Source organism: Microtus ochrogaster, linkage group LG7_11 (genome assembly GCF_000317375.1).
Source record: "Microtus ochrogaster isolate Prairie Vole_2 linkage group LG7_11, MicOch1.0, whole genome shotgun sequence".
Classification (NCBI taxonomy): Eukaryota; Metazoa; Chordata; class Mammalia; order Rodentia; family Cricetidae; genus Microtus; species Microtus ochrogaster.
In genome coordinates this window covers 5,748,636-5,759,992 of record NC_022032.1, presented here as the reverse complement: position 1 = coordinate 5,759,992, position 11,357 = coordinate 5,748,636, and the positions used below count along the sequence as shown (strand labels likewise).

At 40.8% G+C, this 11,357-nt stretch overlaps 1 protein-coding gene across 9 annotated transcripts in view; it reads left to right on the top strand.

The window, feature by feature from the left end:
• The window catches only part of Unc5d (unc-5 netrin receptor D), a 517,384-nt gene that overhangs the window by 413,896 nt on the left and 92,131 nt on the right, over positions 1-11,357 (top strand). For 5 of the 9 annotated variants that reach the window (XM_026786846.1, XM_026786847.1, XM_026786844.1 and 2 more), the window contains exons 5-7: positions 2,646-2,826; positions 3,670-3,837; positions 5,452-5,616. In XM_026786846.1, coding sequence (XP_026642647.1) covers positions 2,646-2,826; positions 3,670-3,837; positions 5,452-5,616 — 514 coding nt within the window. The remainder of the gene's footprint in view (positions 1-2,645; positions 2,827-3,669; positions 3,838-5,451; positions 5,617-11,357) is intronic. The other 4 variants (XM_026786850.1, XM_026786851.1, XM_026786849.1 and 1 more) reach the window with 1 other exon arrangement.

The window sequence follows — 11,357 nt, the reverse complement described above, 5'->3', positions numbered from 1 at the left end:
CTCTTTACAGATGGTTGTGAGCCACCATGTGGTTGCTGGGAATTGAACTCAGGACCTTTGGAAGAGCGGGCAATGCTCTTAACCACTGAGCCATCTCTCCAGCCCCTCTCTGTAGATTTTAAATCTGCAAGTAGGTCTCTACTTGGAGACTATGTTTTGAATTCCTCTGGGCCACTTATTCAGGGAAGATGTCTTAGCTCCCAGGCACTGAGAATCTTAGGTTCCGTCTCCAAGACCTCTGCCCACAAAGTTCTGTACTCTAGAATAGAATTGCTTATATACAGTCACAGGGCCATCCCTGCCTCTCCATCATCTGTGTAAGAAAAACATGGAAACAGGGACAACACACAGAAAAAGGTTGCCAAGCACTACCAAAGACAAAGTTCAGGAATTAACACTCTAACAGGCACTTTCCAGCAGACTTTCTGAGCCAGGAGAGTGGAGGCAGAGCAGGAACTCTCCGACAGACTTTGTTGACCATTTTGTTGTATGCAATGAGTTAGGGGTGGGCGTGATTTAAAACCCACTAATTCTGTTTATCCTGAAGGAAGCCTTTGTCTCAGAGGTTGCTGACTATGTTTCTTGGTCTCATCTTTTGTTAAGGATATGGATTACTTTCCTTGTTTATGTCCTGCCATTCAAAGTAAGACCTTGAAGGGAAGTTGCCCTCTTGGTTTGGGAAAATGGATTTGCCTAGTCCTCAATACAATCTTTGATACTCAGTCTGGGCTTGCATTACTTGCTGTATGGATAATCAAATGACTGTGAAATCAACTATGTCAGTGGGAAATAAAAGACATTGTGTCATAGACTGCAATCCAGATGAGCTATAGAGCGGATCTCTCTCCACTGTGTTGTTTAATAGAGCCATACTCCTCGGTTCTGCGTGATTAATAACTGCTGACTAACTGTCCAGGATAGATCATGGTGGTACCTGGAGGGATTCATGGGGTTGCCACTGCAATGTGCTTCTTATCTCACGGTCTGTGTAACTTGGACGTTGCAGCTCTCTATTTATTCTTCTGAAGCTCCAAGATCTCTACTTTTGCCATTTGGTATTGTATTCTTCTCAAATTGCCTCCGTGTTGGGTTGATTTTAGATGATGATAATTTTTGATATCTGAACATTCATGAATTGGCAAGACATGGTGAAAATATCAGAGGACCATGATTAAGTTTTTATCTGGTAAATGACTCCCCTTTTGTAGACACTGGCACATCTTTGTTGTGCCAAACTATTATATGACAGATATAATTTATTGATGATAAATTGGAAATCTTTAGGTTTCAAAACAAAACTAAATGATGCATCTTAGGCCAATACCAACTTTCTATTAGCTATGCTAATATTGAGCCATGCATGGCAGGATGTTCCCTGTTCTACATGCTCTCTGTGTTCTTGTTAGCATAATTACTGCCATTGGAAGAGTAACCCAAATCTCTCTCCCTCTGTCTCTCTCTCTCCCTCCCTCCCCTCCTTCACACCACACACACTACTCAAATCTTGGGAATTCTGATTCTATGATAAATTATACTTTCCATACATTCATTAGGTTATTTTGCTTTACATATGCTGATATCCTGATCTAAATGTCATGTTTGGCCATGGTATCACAAGACAGTAAAGATGTTTTAATTTAGAGCAAAGAACAAAGAGGGAAGGGACACAGTTAAACCATAGGAAAATCACCATGCTCATGGACTCAAGAACAAAGTATTGTGCACCTACATAGGGGAAGAATAAGTAAAGGGGAATAGAATGCTTCTACGATCATACTAGATGACCTAGGAGTGAAGTGTGTTGTACCTTCATTGGGGAAGAATAAGTAATGGGGAACCTGCATATATGTCTTCCTGATGTGGTCCAGGAATAAAAGCTGAGTAGCTGTAGGACCCAAGTGGAATTAGTGCTCCAGATTCTAAAACCCAGATGGGTTCTACTGAACCTTTGGAGAAATAACCCAGAAAGATAACTCTCCAACTCTGGCAAATTTTGAACTTTAAAAGTTTGATCCTCTGATTTCTCACACTGCATTTCTTCAGTTTGACTGTATCATCAGGTTTCTACTAAAACTTACATGGAAACATATTGACTTCAAACTTTGTCCACTAATGTATTCTCTTAGCAATCAGTACAAGTCCAACAATTTATGTATTGATTTTTCTAAGTTACATTGCCCAGGTTTGAAATAACATCATCATCAACATCATCATCATCACTATCACCAACATCATCATAACTATCTTCATTATCATCCTCATCATCACTGGGTTTCTAAGAAAGAAAGAAAGGAAGGAAGGAAGGAAGGAAGGAAGGAAGGAAGGAAGGAAGGAAGGAAGGAAGGAAGGAAGGACGGACCTACAGTAGTCATTACTTTTCTGTTACAATTTTGTAAAATTGGTCAAAGTCATTGGAGTATTTAAGGTTTTTTTCCCCTACACTCAGTTTGTTAACTTAAGTGTCTATTTCCCAAATAGAACCAGATTTACTCAGTAAGCAGACAGGAATGCAAATCAGAGTAGTCACCAGACCTCTGTGTGTTATATCCATTTCTCTCCTAGCATATCACAAATGCACACCTTCTACTCTTGGAAGAAAGTCTGTTCTTGTGATAACTTATAAACATATTTTTTTCTGCCTGTAGGTGGAATGGCTGAAAAACGAGGAGCCCATTGACTCTGAACAGGATGAGAACATTGACACCAGGGCTGACCATAACCTGATCATCAGGCAGGCCCGACTCTCAGATTCAGGGAATTATACCTGTATGGCAGCCAACATCGTCGCCAAGAGGAGGAGCCTGTCAGCAACTGTGGTAGTTTACGGTAAGACCAGCCCAAAGGCTAGGAAGGGCTAGGGAGGGCTAAACACAGAGATGTAGAGAGCTATGTACTGTGTTAAAATCTCTAGACCAAGAGCTTAGAGGCCCCTGGGTCATTCACCACAGTGCTGTCCTGCCTCGCTCCTGTGTCAGGTGAGAAAACATCCCTAACGTGATGAATGTGTTTGCTGGTCCATTCAGTCTTGGACTGTTGTGAGACAGTCAGTGGTATTTTCAATCTTTCTCTCTCTCTAAAATAATAAAATGGTGGGTTGTTTCTCCTCCATGGTGTTTATATTTTGAAAACATCAAAGTGGGCAACTTTAACTCCCCACCCTTCCCAAATTCAGATGCCCGCCACACCCATATCTTCGCAAACATTCCGGCAGTCAATTCCTCTCCTACCAGATGAAATGCACCGAAAAAAAAAATAGCATTGTTTGCTGATGATCTCAGGCATTATATTAAAACATTTCCTAGTTATTTAAGTAAAGGCATTTCTTTCCACAATAGAGGAGCCCAGGGAATTGTTTTCAAAGCACTTAAAAGTAATAGAAATTCAAATGCTGATATTTTCTTCTTATACTCTGGATGGTCAAGTGCCTTAGAGAGTTACTGTTTTTAATAGTTCTCTGCAAAGCCAACTCTCTAGGTTCCTCTCACAGAAGGGTAGAAGCATGAGGACCATGGTTGCCTCACAGCAGGGCAGCAAGAGGGATGGACTCGGCACCATCTCTTCTTCTCCAGATCCCCGACTCACAGCACCTGGCTCAGTGGCTAGCACATAGTAGGCAATCAGTACAAACCTCTCTCCTCTTTTTCTCCCCTCCCCACTTTTGTCTCTCAGTGAATGGAGGCTGGTCTTCCTGGACAGAGTGGTCAGCCTGCAATGTTCGCTGTGGTAGAGGATGGCAGAAACGTTCCCGGACCTGCACCAACCCCGCTCCTCTCAATGGTGGGGCCTTTTGTGAGGGAATGTCAGTGCAGAAAATAACGTGCACTGCTCTTTGTCCTGGTGAGATATACACAGATTCCCTTCTCCTTCTAATCTGCCAATGCTACTAAGTTGTGGTGCAAGCAATGTGCCCTGTCTTCCAAAGTCACCCTGGTCCAAGGTCCTAGGCTATTGCCTCTGTCCAAAGTGCTGATACTGAATTCATTGTAACAGCGAGAACATGTGTAAAACTCCTCTATGCGAGGCTTAGCAATGTTTGGTTGGACTAAGCCACCAGCTTCTACCCTTGATTTTCCCACTTGATGGCATATATTTGAGTAAAGTAACCAGGGATTGGGTCACCTGCCTTCAAGCACAAAAAAAAAAAAAAATCAACTACCCAAAACTTGACCTTTTATCAGTTTCTGCTTGGCATTTATTAGCGATATAATTGGCAGAGATTGTTCGCTACACAGGTGTGTATTTGCACCTGGCCTGCACAATAGAAGATCTCATTTACAGAATGTGTCTTCTATCAGTTCCTTTGCTGTCTCTTCCTGGCTGTAACCCAGCAATCCAAAGAGAACGGCATGAGGTGGAAGGCGGCTTTCTTTATGGAGAGCTGGTCCTCCCACGGAGAACGGAACTGCTCCCGAGTTTCCTATGCACCACACCGGTTTAATTTGAAGGACCTGGGACCAGAGCCTCGTGTCTTTGAATTTTCAATTTCAGTTTCTTGAGAAGCTGAGGTGGGACTCTGCCCCACAGCGTGTGGTGCAGAGTTTAATTTGTCCTTGTATTTCATATACATTTATTGAGTGCTTACTATGTGCCAGGTACTGTGCAGGACACTTTCATACCTGCCATACCATCTGTCTCTCCATTGTGACCTTATTGTTCCCAGATGACAGACATGGAAAACGGAAACCACGTGACTTACTTTCTGTGCTGACAAGTTTGCCAAACCAAGACTGGGACTCAGACATTTTGGGGCAACATTCGATCATTTTTTAAAAATTTTTTCTCTCTATTTTTTTTACTAATTGGTTTAGATTAAAACTTGCAAGATCTTAACCTACATAGGCATGGTGAAAACTATTCCTAGGAGGTAATAGGGCAATTGCCTCAAACATCTGTCCTAGTCTCCTGGGCTGATATTTAATGGAATTAAGTTCAGTCTGCTCATTTCAATGTGCAGCAGCAATCTATGACCCAAGAAATTCTATTTCTGGAGGTTCTGCCATCTTGGGGTTTCACTGACCTGTTTTCCATTTAACACTATCAGTTCATGTGGGGTTAGCTTTTTATTGTTTAGGGGATTTGGGGACTTAAAGTCTGTCTACTCTATTACCTCCCTAAACTATAAGCCCAGACTACATCAACGGACATCCCGTGGTACTGCACATAGCTGCCTGTCCACCAGTGATGTTCTTGAGTAGGAAAACCTAGGAAAGAATGAATAATGCCATTATTAGCCAACTCAAAGATACCAGTCATTCAACTGTTTGCCTAAATTCTACCATTAGGGTCTTATCCTAATATAGCTTTCATTAGAAAAGACACTGGAGAATAAAGATACCCTGATCTCTCCTCAGTTTGGTTTTCTTGGGTTGGTGGTCTGTTTAATGTCTGGGGCAAGTTTCACTATAGTTGCTGATTCCTGCTAACGGTGGCCTCTGATATTTTCCTTTGAAGTGGATGGCAGCTGGGAAGTGTGGAGCGAGTGGTCAGTCTGCAGCCCAGAGTGTGAGCATCTCCGTATCCGTGAGTGCACAGCTCCACCCCCAAGAAATGGGGGCAAGTTCTGTGAAGGCCTCAGCCAGGAATCTGAAAACTGCACAGATGGTCTCTGCATTCTAGGTAACACTGTCTATTCGATGTCTTTAGTATTTGTGGGCGATACGCGTATTTGTATGTTTCCAGAAGAACGTCCCAATCATTAGCTTGGTTTAGTAAAATGCCAGAAAGCCACTCACCAGAAATAAAAATGAATATGTATAAATGACTGAAAACTGCACGGGTACATTTTTTTGTATTGGTAAAGTAATGCTATTGTTTTTTTTTTAATTTTTTGATGTATTGGAGCTGGAACCTTGTGTGTGCTAGACAAATTCTCTATTACTGGACTATATCATTTGGCCAAGATGGAGTAATTGCAAATACTACTAAGATAATATTTCCAAAAAAGAATTTTAAAAATCTGAAACTTTTAGAAGCAACAACTTTTAAGTTTAGTGAAGCCCTTATACTAATTGCTAAGAATTTGCATATCTGAATAACTTTACAAAACTTTAAATTTCTTAAGGTATCTTTGGAGTTCAAGGTTTCTGTCAAGGAAAACACATTGCAACTGTACTTGGCCAGTGGTGGAGGGAGGGTGAATAACCCATGATGGCAGAGGTTTTGTCTCATATTGGTCTGGTAAAACAGGGGATGCAATGTCCCTCTCTAAATTCCCAAGCCTTTGTTTTATTTCTGATATCACACTATTACTACCTCCAAGTATCTCTCGGCCTAAGTGAGAAAGATCTGGAAGGATCTTATCCATTCAAGGAGAGGCTGCTTTTAATATGGTGCCCTCTTTGATTCACATGGTGACTCTGGACAGCACACTTAACATCTTTTACTATAAGTACCAAAGCATATATTCACTTTCAGTTATTAGCAAAGACCATATGTTGACAGAAAGCATCTGACTCTTTGATGGAAGAGAACATACACTCAAAAAATCCCCACTCACATGAACTAAACACTTTCAGTCCCTTTAAAGTGATACGGGCACCATCGATGTTCTCTAGAACTAGGTTGCTTACTTAAAGATTCCTTGCATGATATCCAGCAAAGAAATACCACATCTTAGTAGGTTGTGATCAATTTGTGTATGATGCTGTTCATTAGGAAAAATGACAACGTGAAGGAAGTACTTCTGTGGGATCCATTTCCGTGCACTCAGGTGACTGGGTGCTCTTGAAGGCAAGCACATACTAAGTGTTGTATTTTCAGAATAAATCTGCATGCTTTGTGCATGGTTTAAAATGACTAACGCATTATAATCAACCCATTTATACCTGTATTGTCTTTATTCCGGGATAGAATTATCCAGCACCAGCATATGTCAGACCCAGTGCAAGAGGTGCTGATCACTGACGATGTAGCCAGAAAGTTCACTGTTAGAACTTCTGTGCTCTCTGTTAAGAAGTAGCCTTCTACTTCTGCACACCCCCAAGAGTAAGATAGCTGAGGAAATGTGTTTCTGACAATGCTTGAATACCACCAAACTTTTATGAATTGTGGCTGCCTTTTCACATTGTGGGTATGTTTTCAAAGTGATACAGTTAGGATTATGGATTTAATATGCCTTCTAAGAGATGATGTCTAAGCTATTTGGCTTCTGGATGAATTTTAGATAACAGTAGTAATAAGATTACCTATAAATCATATATTGGACTTGAATATATGACTTTAGGCTTGGTTGTCTATGATGTAATCTGAGAGGTATTGAAGACATGGTGTTTAGCTCTTAATGTAAGAAAGAAAGGTTTTCTTGTGTGCGAATATTACTTGTATTTGTGTTATGATTCATGCTTATTTACCAGCTAAGTAAGAGTCCTGTTTAAGGCTAGAAGGCATGATCAGCATTGCTAGTGAACTGCTCGGGATAGATCCCACGTTAAATCTGAACTGGCACAGTAGTCAATATTCTCCTAATAAATAGAATCAGCAAGATCACACATGTGATTCCAGCCTCTAGGGTCAAGGGTCAGGCAGTAAGATTGTGAGGTTATGACTATGTATATTACAGAGGGAGACCCCATCACAAAATACCAAAAATTGAGTAAAATTCAACAAACAAACTAATAAATGAATGGAGCAGAAGGGGAGGTTTGTACGATAGGAAAGGGAAGGATTGAAGGGAAGGAAATAGAAGGAAAAGAGGAAAAGGTAATTGAAATTTTGAAGGCTGACTTGCCAAGATATCTCAATCAGTGTCCCAGTCCCAAGTCCTGTGGCTGACTGCTACAGAGCCAATAAGATACAATGTCAAAGGCCAAAGGGCAGGAAGAGCTAGCATTTCATTTCGGAAACAGTCTGAAAGAGGACAATTGTATATCGCTTCTGGTAGGGTCAGCCTTCCCTTTTTGTTTTGTTTTGTTTCTCTCTGTAAGTCTTTAACTGATTGGATGAGGACTCTTTATGCTAAGACATTTCATGTGCTTTAATGAGTCTCCGGACTGAAAAGTTACATCATCACCAACACTCTTACACAAGTGTCCAGAATAGCACAAACCCTGAGAGCTACAGATTCATGGCGGCTCAAGTCAAGTGGACACATAAAATTACTCATCATAAGTGTGTATGTACTTGCTAATTTTTAAGGGGTAGTCTTTCATCTCCTAGGGAGTTGTTGGCCATCATTCAGACAGTGGCTTTAGGTGATTTATTGATTGAAGAAACCCTTTCCCTGGGCACTGGCCATGTGTAGGTTTAATTACATAGAGGCAGCTTCCTGATTACCCAATTATCATCTTGCTATAACGAAAATAAAATAACCAGAAAGACACCAAGGCTTGCTTTTGAGGAAGGCAGCTCCATTAAATCACCCATGAGCTGAAAATGCAAATGAGCTTTCCTCCTGCCATTCAGTCTCTTCACTCCACTGAGGCATGGCTGTTTCGAGCCTCTCAAGTGTGCACATATGTGTATTAGGAGATCTGAAATATCAGGACTGTCAGGAACTCAGTGATCGATATTTTTCGTGTAAAAACAAAATGGAGAAGTGAGTGACCTTAGAGGAGAATGAGCTGCATCTGCAATCTGCATATCGGTTGGAAAGGGTTGACTATTCAGAACAGCAGGACCGATTCTGTCTTTCTAGACAGAAGGTGCAGCCCACTATTCACGGAATGAGCACCATTTCACTGTCTTAGTGGGAAGCAGTGAGAAGCAGTCCAGTTGGATGATGCCATTATTACTACATGCTACTCCTTCATACTGCTTTTGGTGAAATAGCTGGGCTCTCAGGGTTACGCCAAACAAGGTTGCCTTTGATTAAGATAGCATTTGGCAACATCTTTGCAAAAACAGCACCTTTGCTGAAGGATCTAGGTCATGTAGCAATGTGAGAATTTCCTTCATATTAATTCTTTTCCCTATGTGCTGTGCCAAACATGACCCCGTGGCACCTTCTTTTGGAAGGCTGACAATGACATTGTTCAGCTCTTGGATGACCTTCAATGATTTGATTTTACTTAGCCTTCACCAGTGTATCTGAAACTCTTCTGTTATCCTGCGGGCTCTGTTTCTCCTCCAGATGGAGCTGCCAGCTCTGAATGATCACTTTAATATTTGGGTATGATTGTTGCTTGGTCACTTGTGGCTGAATCACAGAAACTTAAAGTGATGCTCTCATAGATGGCCACACCTAAGTGCTCTCAACAAGAGGATAAATGCCTCAAGACAAGGAAAATGGGACATTTGCCAAGTAGAGGTGAATGCATGGACTTAAGTTACTAACACAAACTGGACATCCAAACCCTTTATGTTTGAAAATTGCCATTTCACAGAAGAAAGATCATTATGGGCATGATTGGCAGGAAAGGAAGGCTTGTGTCATGCTTTCTGAGCTTAGACAGAACCTTGTAGCTGTCTGACCATCATCCTTTCCTTATTCAGCACATCCTCTGTGTGTTGAGAATCACAGTCAGGACAGAGTAACCTGTGTGTGCCTCATGGACAGGAACAGAAAGATTAGATGGTGGCTGTTTCGCTTGATCCCTTGGGATGGAAGCCACCTTCTCTGTGGCTTTTTTTTCTTCCAGTAGAAAGAGAAGGGAGGGCTTTGGCTTGAGAAGATTAAATGGATCTGCTTCAGAAGAAGGGATTAGCCTCTAAATGTGTGGTGTGACTAAAGCCAAAGAAATGCCAGCAGGGACGTAAAGAGAGAAGAAATGTCTGAGGCAGTGCTACCTGTAAACTGATCTGTTCTTCCTGTGAAGGTAGGGCACAGGCCACCTAAATATTGACAGCTTAGAAAAGGACAATTGGGTTAAATGGTGGTTTGTTTTCATTTCTGATAGGCACATTGATAAGAAAAGTTTGAATGGCTACTTCAGAAGCTACATAATGGCATCTGTATAAGAGTGGTTCAGATAAACATTCCCAAGTTCCAGCTAAAACATAACCACTTTCTTTATTGAGTTGTCCACTTAGCCAACCCGAGGAAACTCCTGAAAAGGTGACTTTTCAATCACATGAAAATAATAGTTGCTTTGTTAAGAATTTTCTCTGGCCTCATTATCTGTTACAGTAATTGCCAGTCCTTCCCCTTATTTCATAGGCACTGAGTGAGAGACATTTTATTTTGGAATAGCTCAGAGCATCTGAAGTAACCATTACTATTTTTAAAACCTACTATTTTTGCCAGTGGTTTACATAAAACACCTATTTTTTTATATAAGATTATAACAGACACGTGTCCCATTACCAACACCAAACTCATCTATTTCTTTCTGTGGGTAAAGGCTGTGGAATAATAGTGGAATTACAGTTGTTGTTAGCTGATCTTAAACTTCAGAATGGGGTACACCGCATAACTGCTTAGTTTAAGCATAAGGTCTACATAACAAAGACATGAAAATGACATCGCCGAGTTAACATCCTAACACAATGTATTCTTACATGGTCATCAAGTAGCCTACTGCTTACAGATTCTTCCCAAGTGGTTTGAGAATTGAAAGGAACAACTCCCATTCCGTGTAGAGTACAAAGGGACTAGGTCTCCTTGATGAAATGCTCGCTAGCATGCATAGCATGTAGCATTAGATCCTGTCTCCCATGCTACAAACAATCAAAATCCAGCAGTGACTCACATCAATAGCGCTGTTCCTTTTGAAGAAGGTCGTGGTAGCTTGCCTTTCTGCATAGCAAATGATTGATTCATTGATGGTTGCCTTTGTGTGTGCCGTATGGTAACTGTGAGTGTAATGTTGCAGACATGCGGGAGTCATAAGGATGAAGATTTGGGCACATGGGCAGTCATTGGGAAGATTAGTCACAACATCTCCCATACACCCCAGGAAACATGGCCCCATTGTGGGGACCCCCCATAAGAAAATTGGTATTTAGCAAACTTTCAGGAGAGAGTGGATCAATTTTAGGCTCAGGTTCCTATTGGGTACAATTTAAAAAAAAAAAACAGAAACATTGCACTCCTCATGTATCATAATGGAAGTATTTCTTTAAATCCTACAAAGCTGACACTTTTTTAAAAACGTTCACTCATGTGCTATATCCTGGGTAGAATTGGGCATTTAAAAGGATCTATAGATACGTAGGTAGATAGATAGATAGATAGATAGATAGATAGATAGATAGATACATACATACATACATACATACATACATACACCATATGCAATGAATGAATGATAGATACATACATATATACATGCATAGACCATATGCAATGAATGAAAGATAGATAGGTAGATAGATAGATAGATAGATAGATAGATAGATAGATAGATAGATAGATAGATAGATAGATCCAACCATACATACATACATAGACCATATGCAATGAATGAAAGATAGGTAGGTAG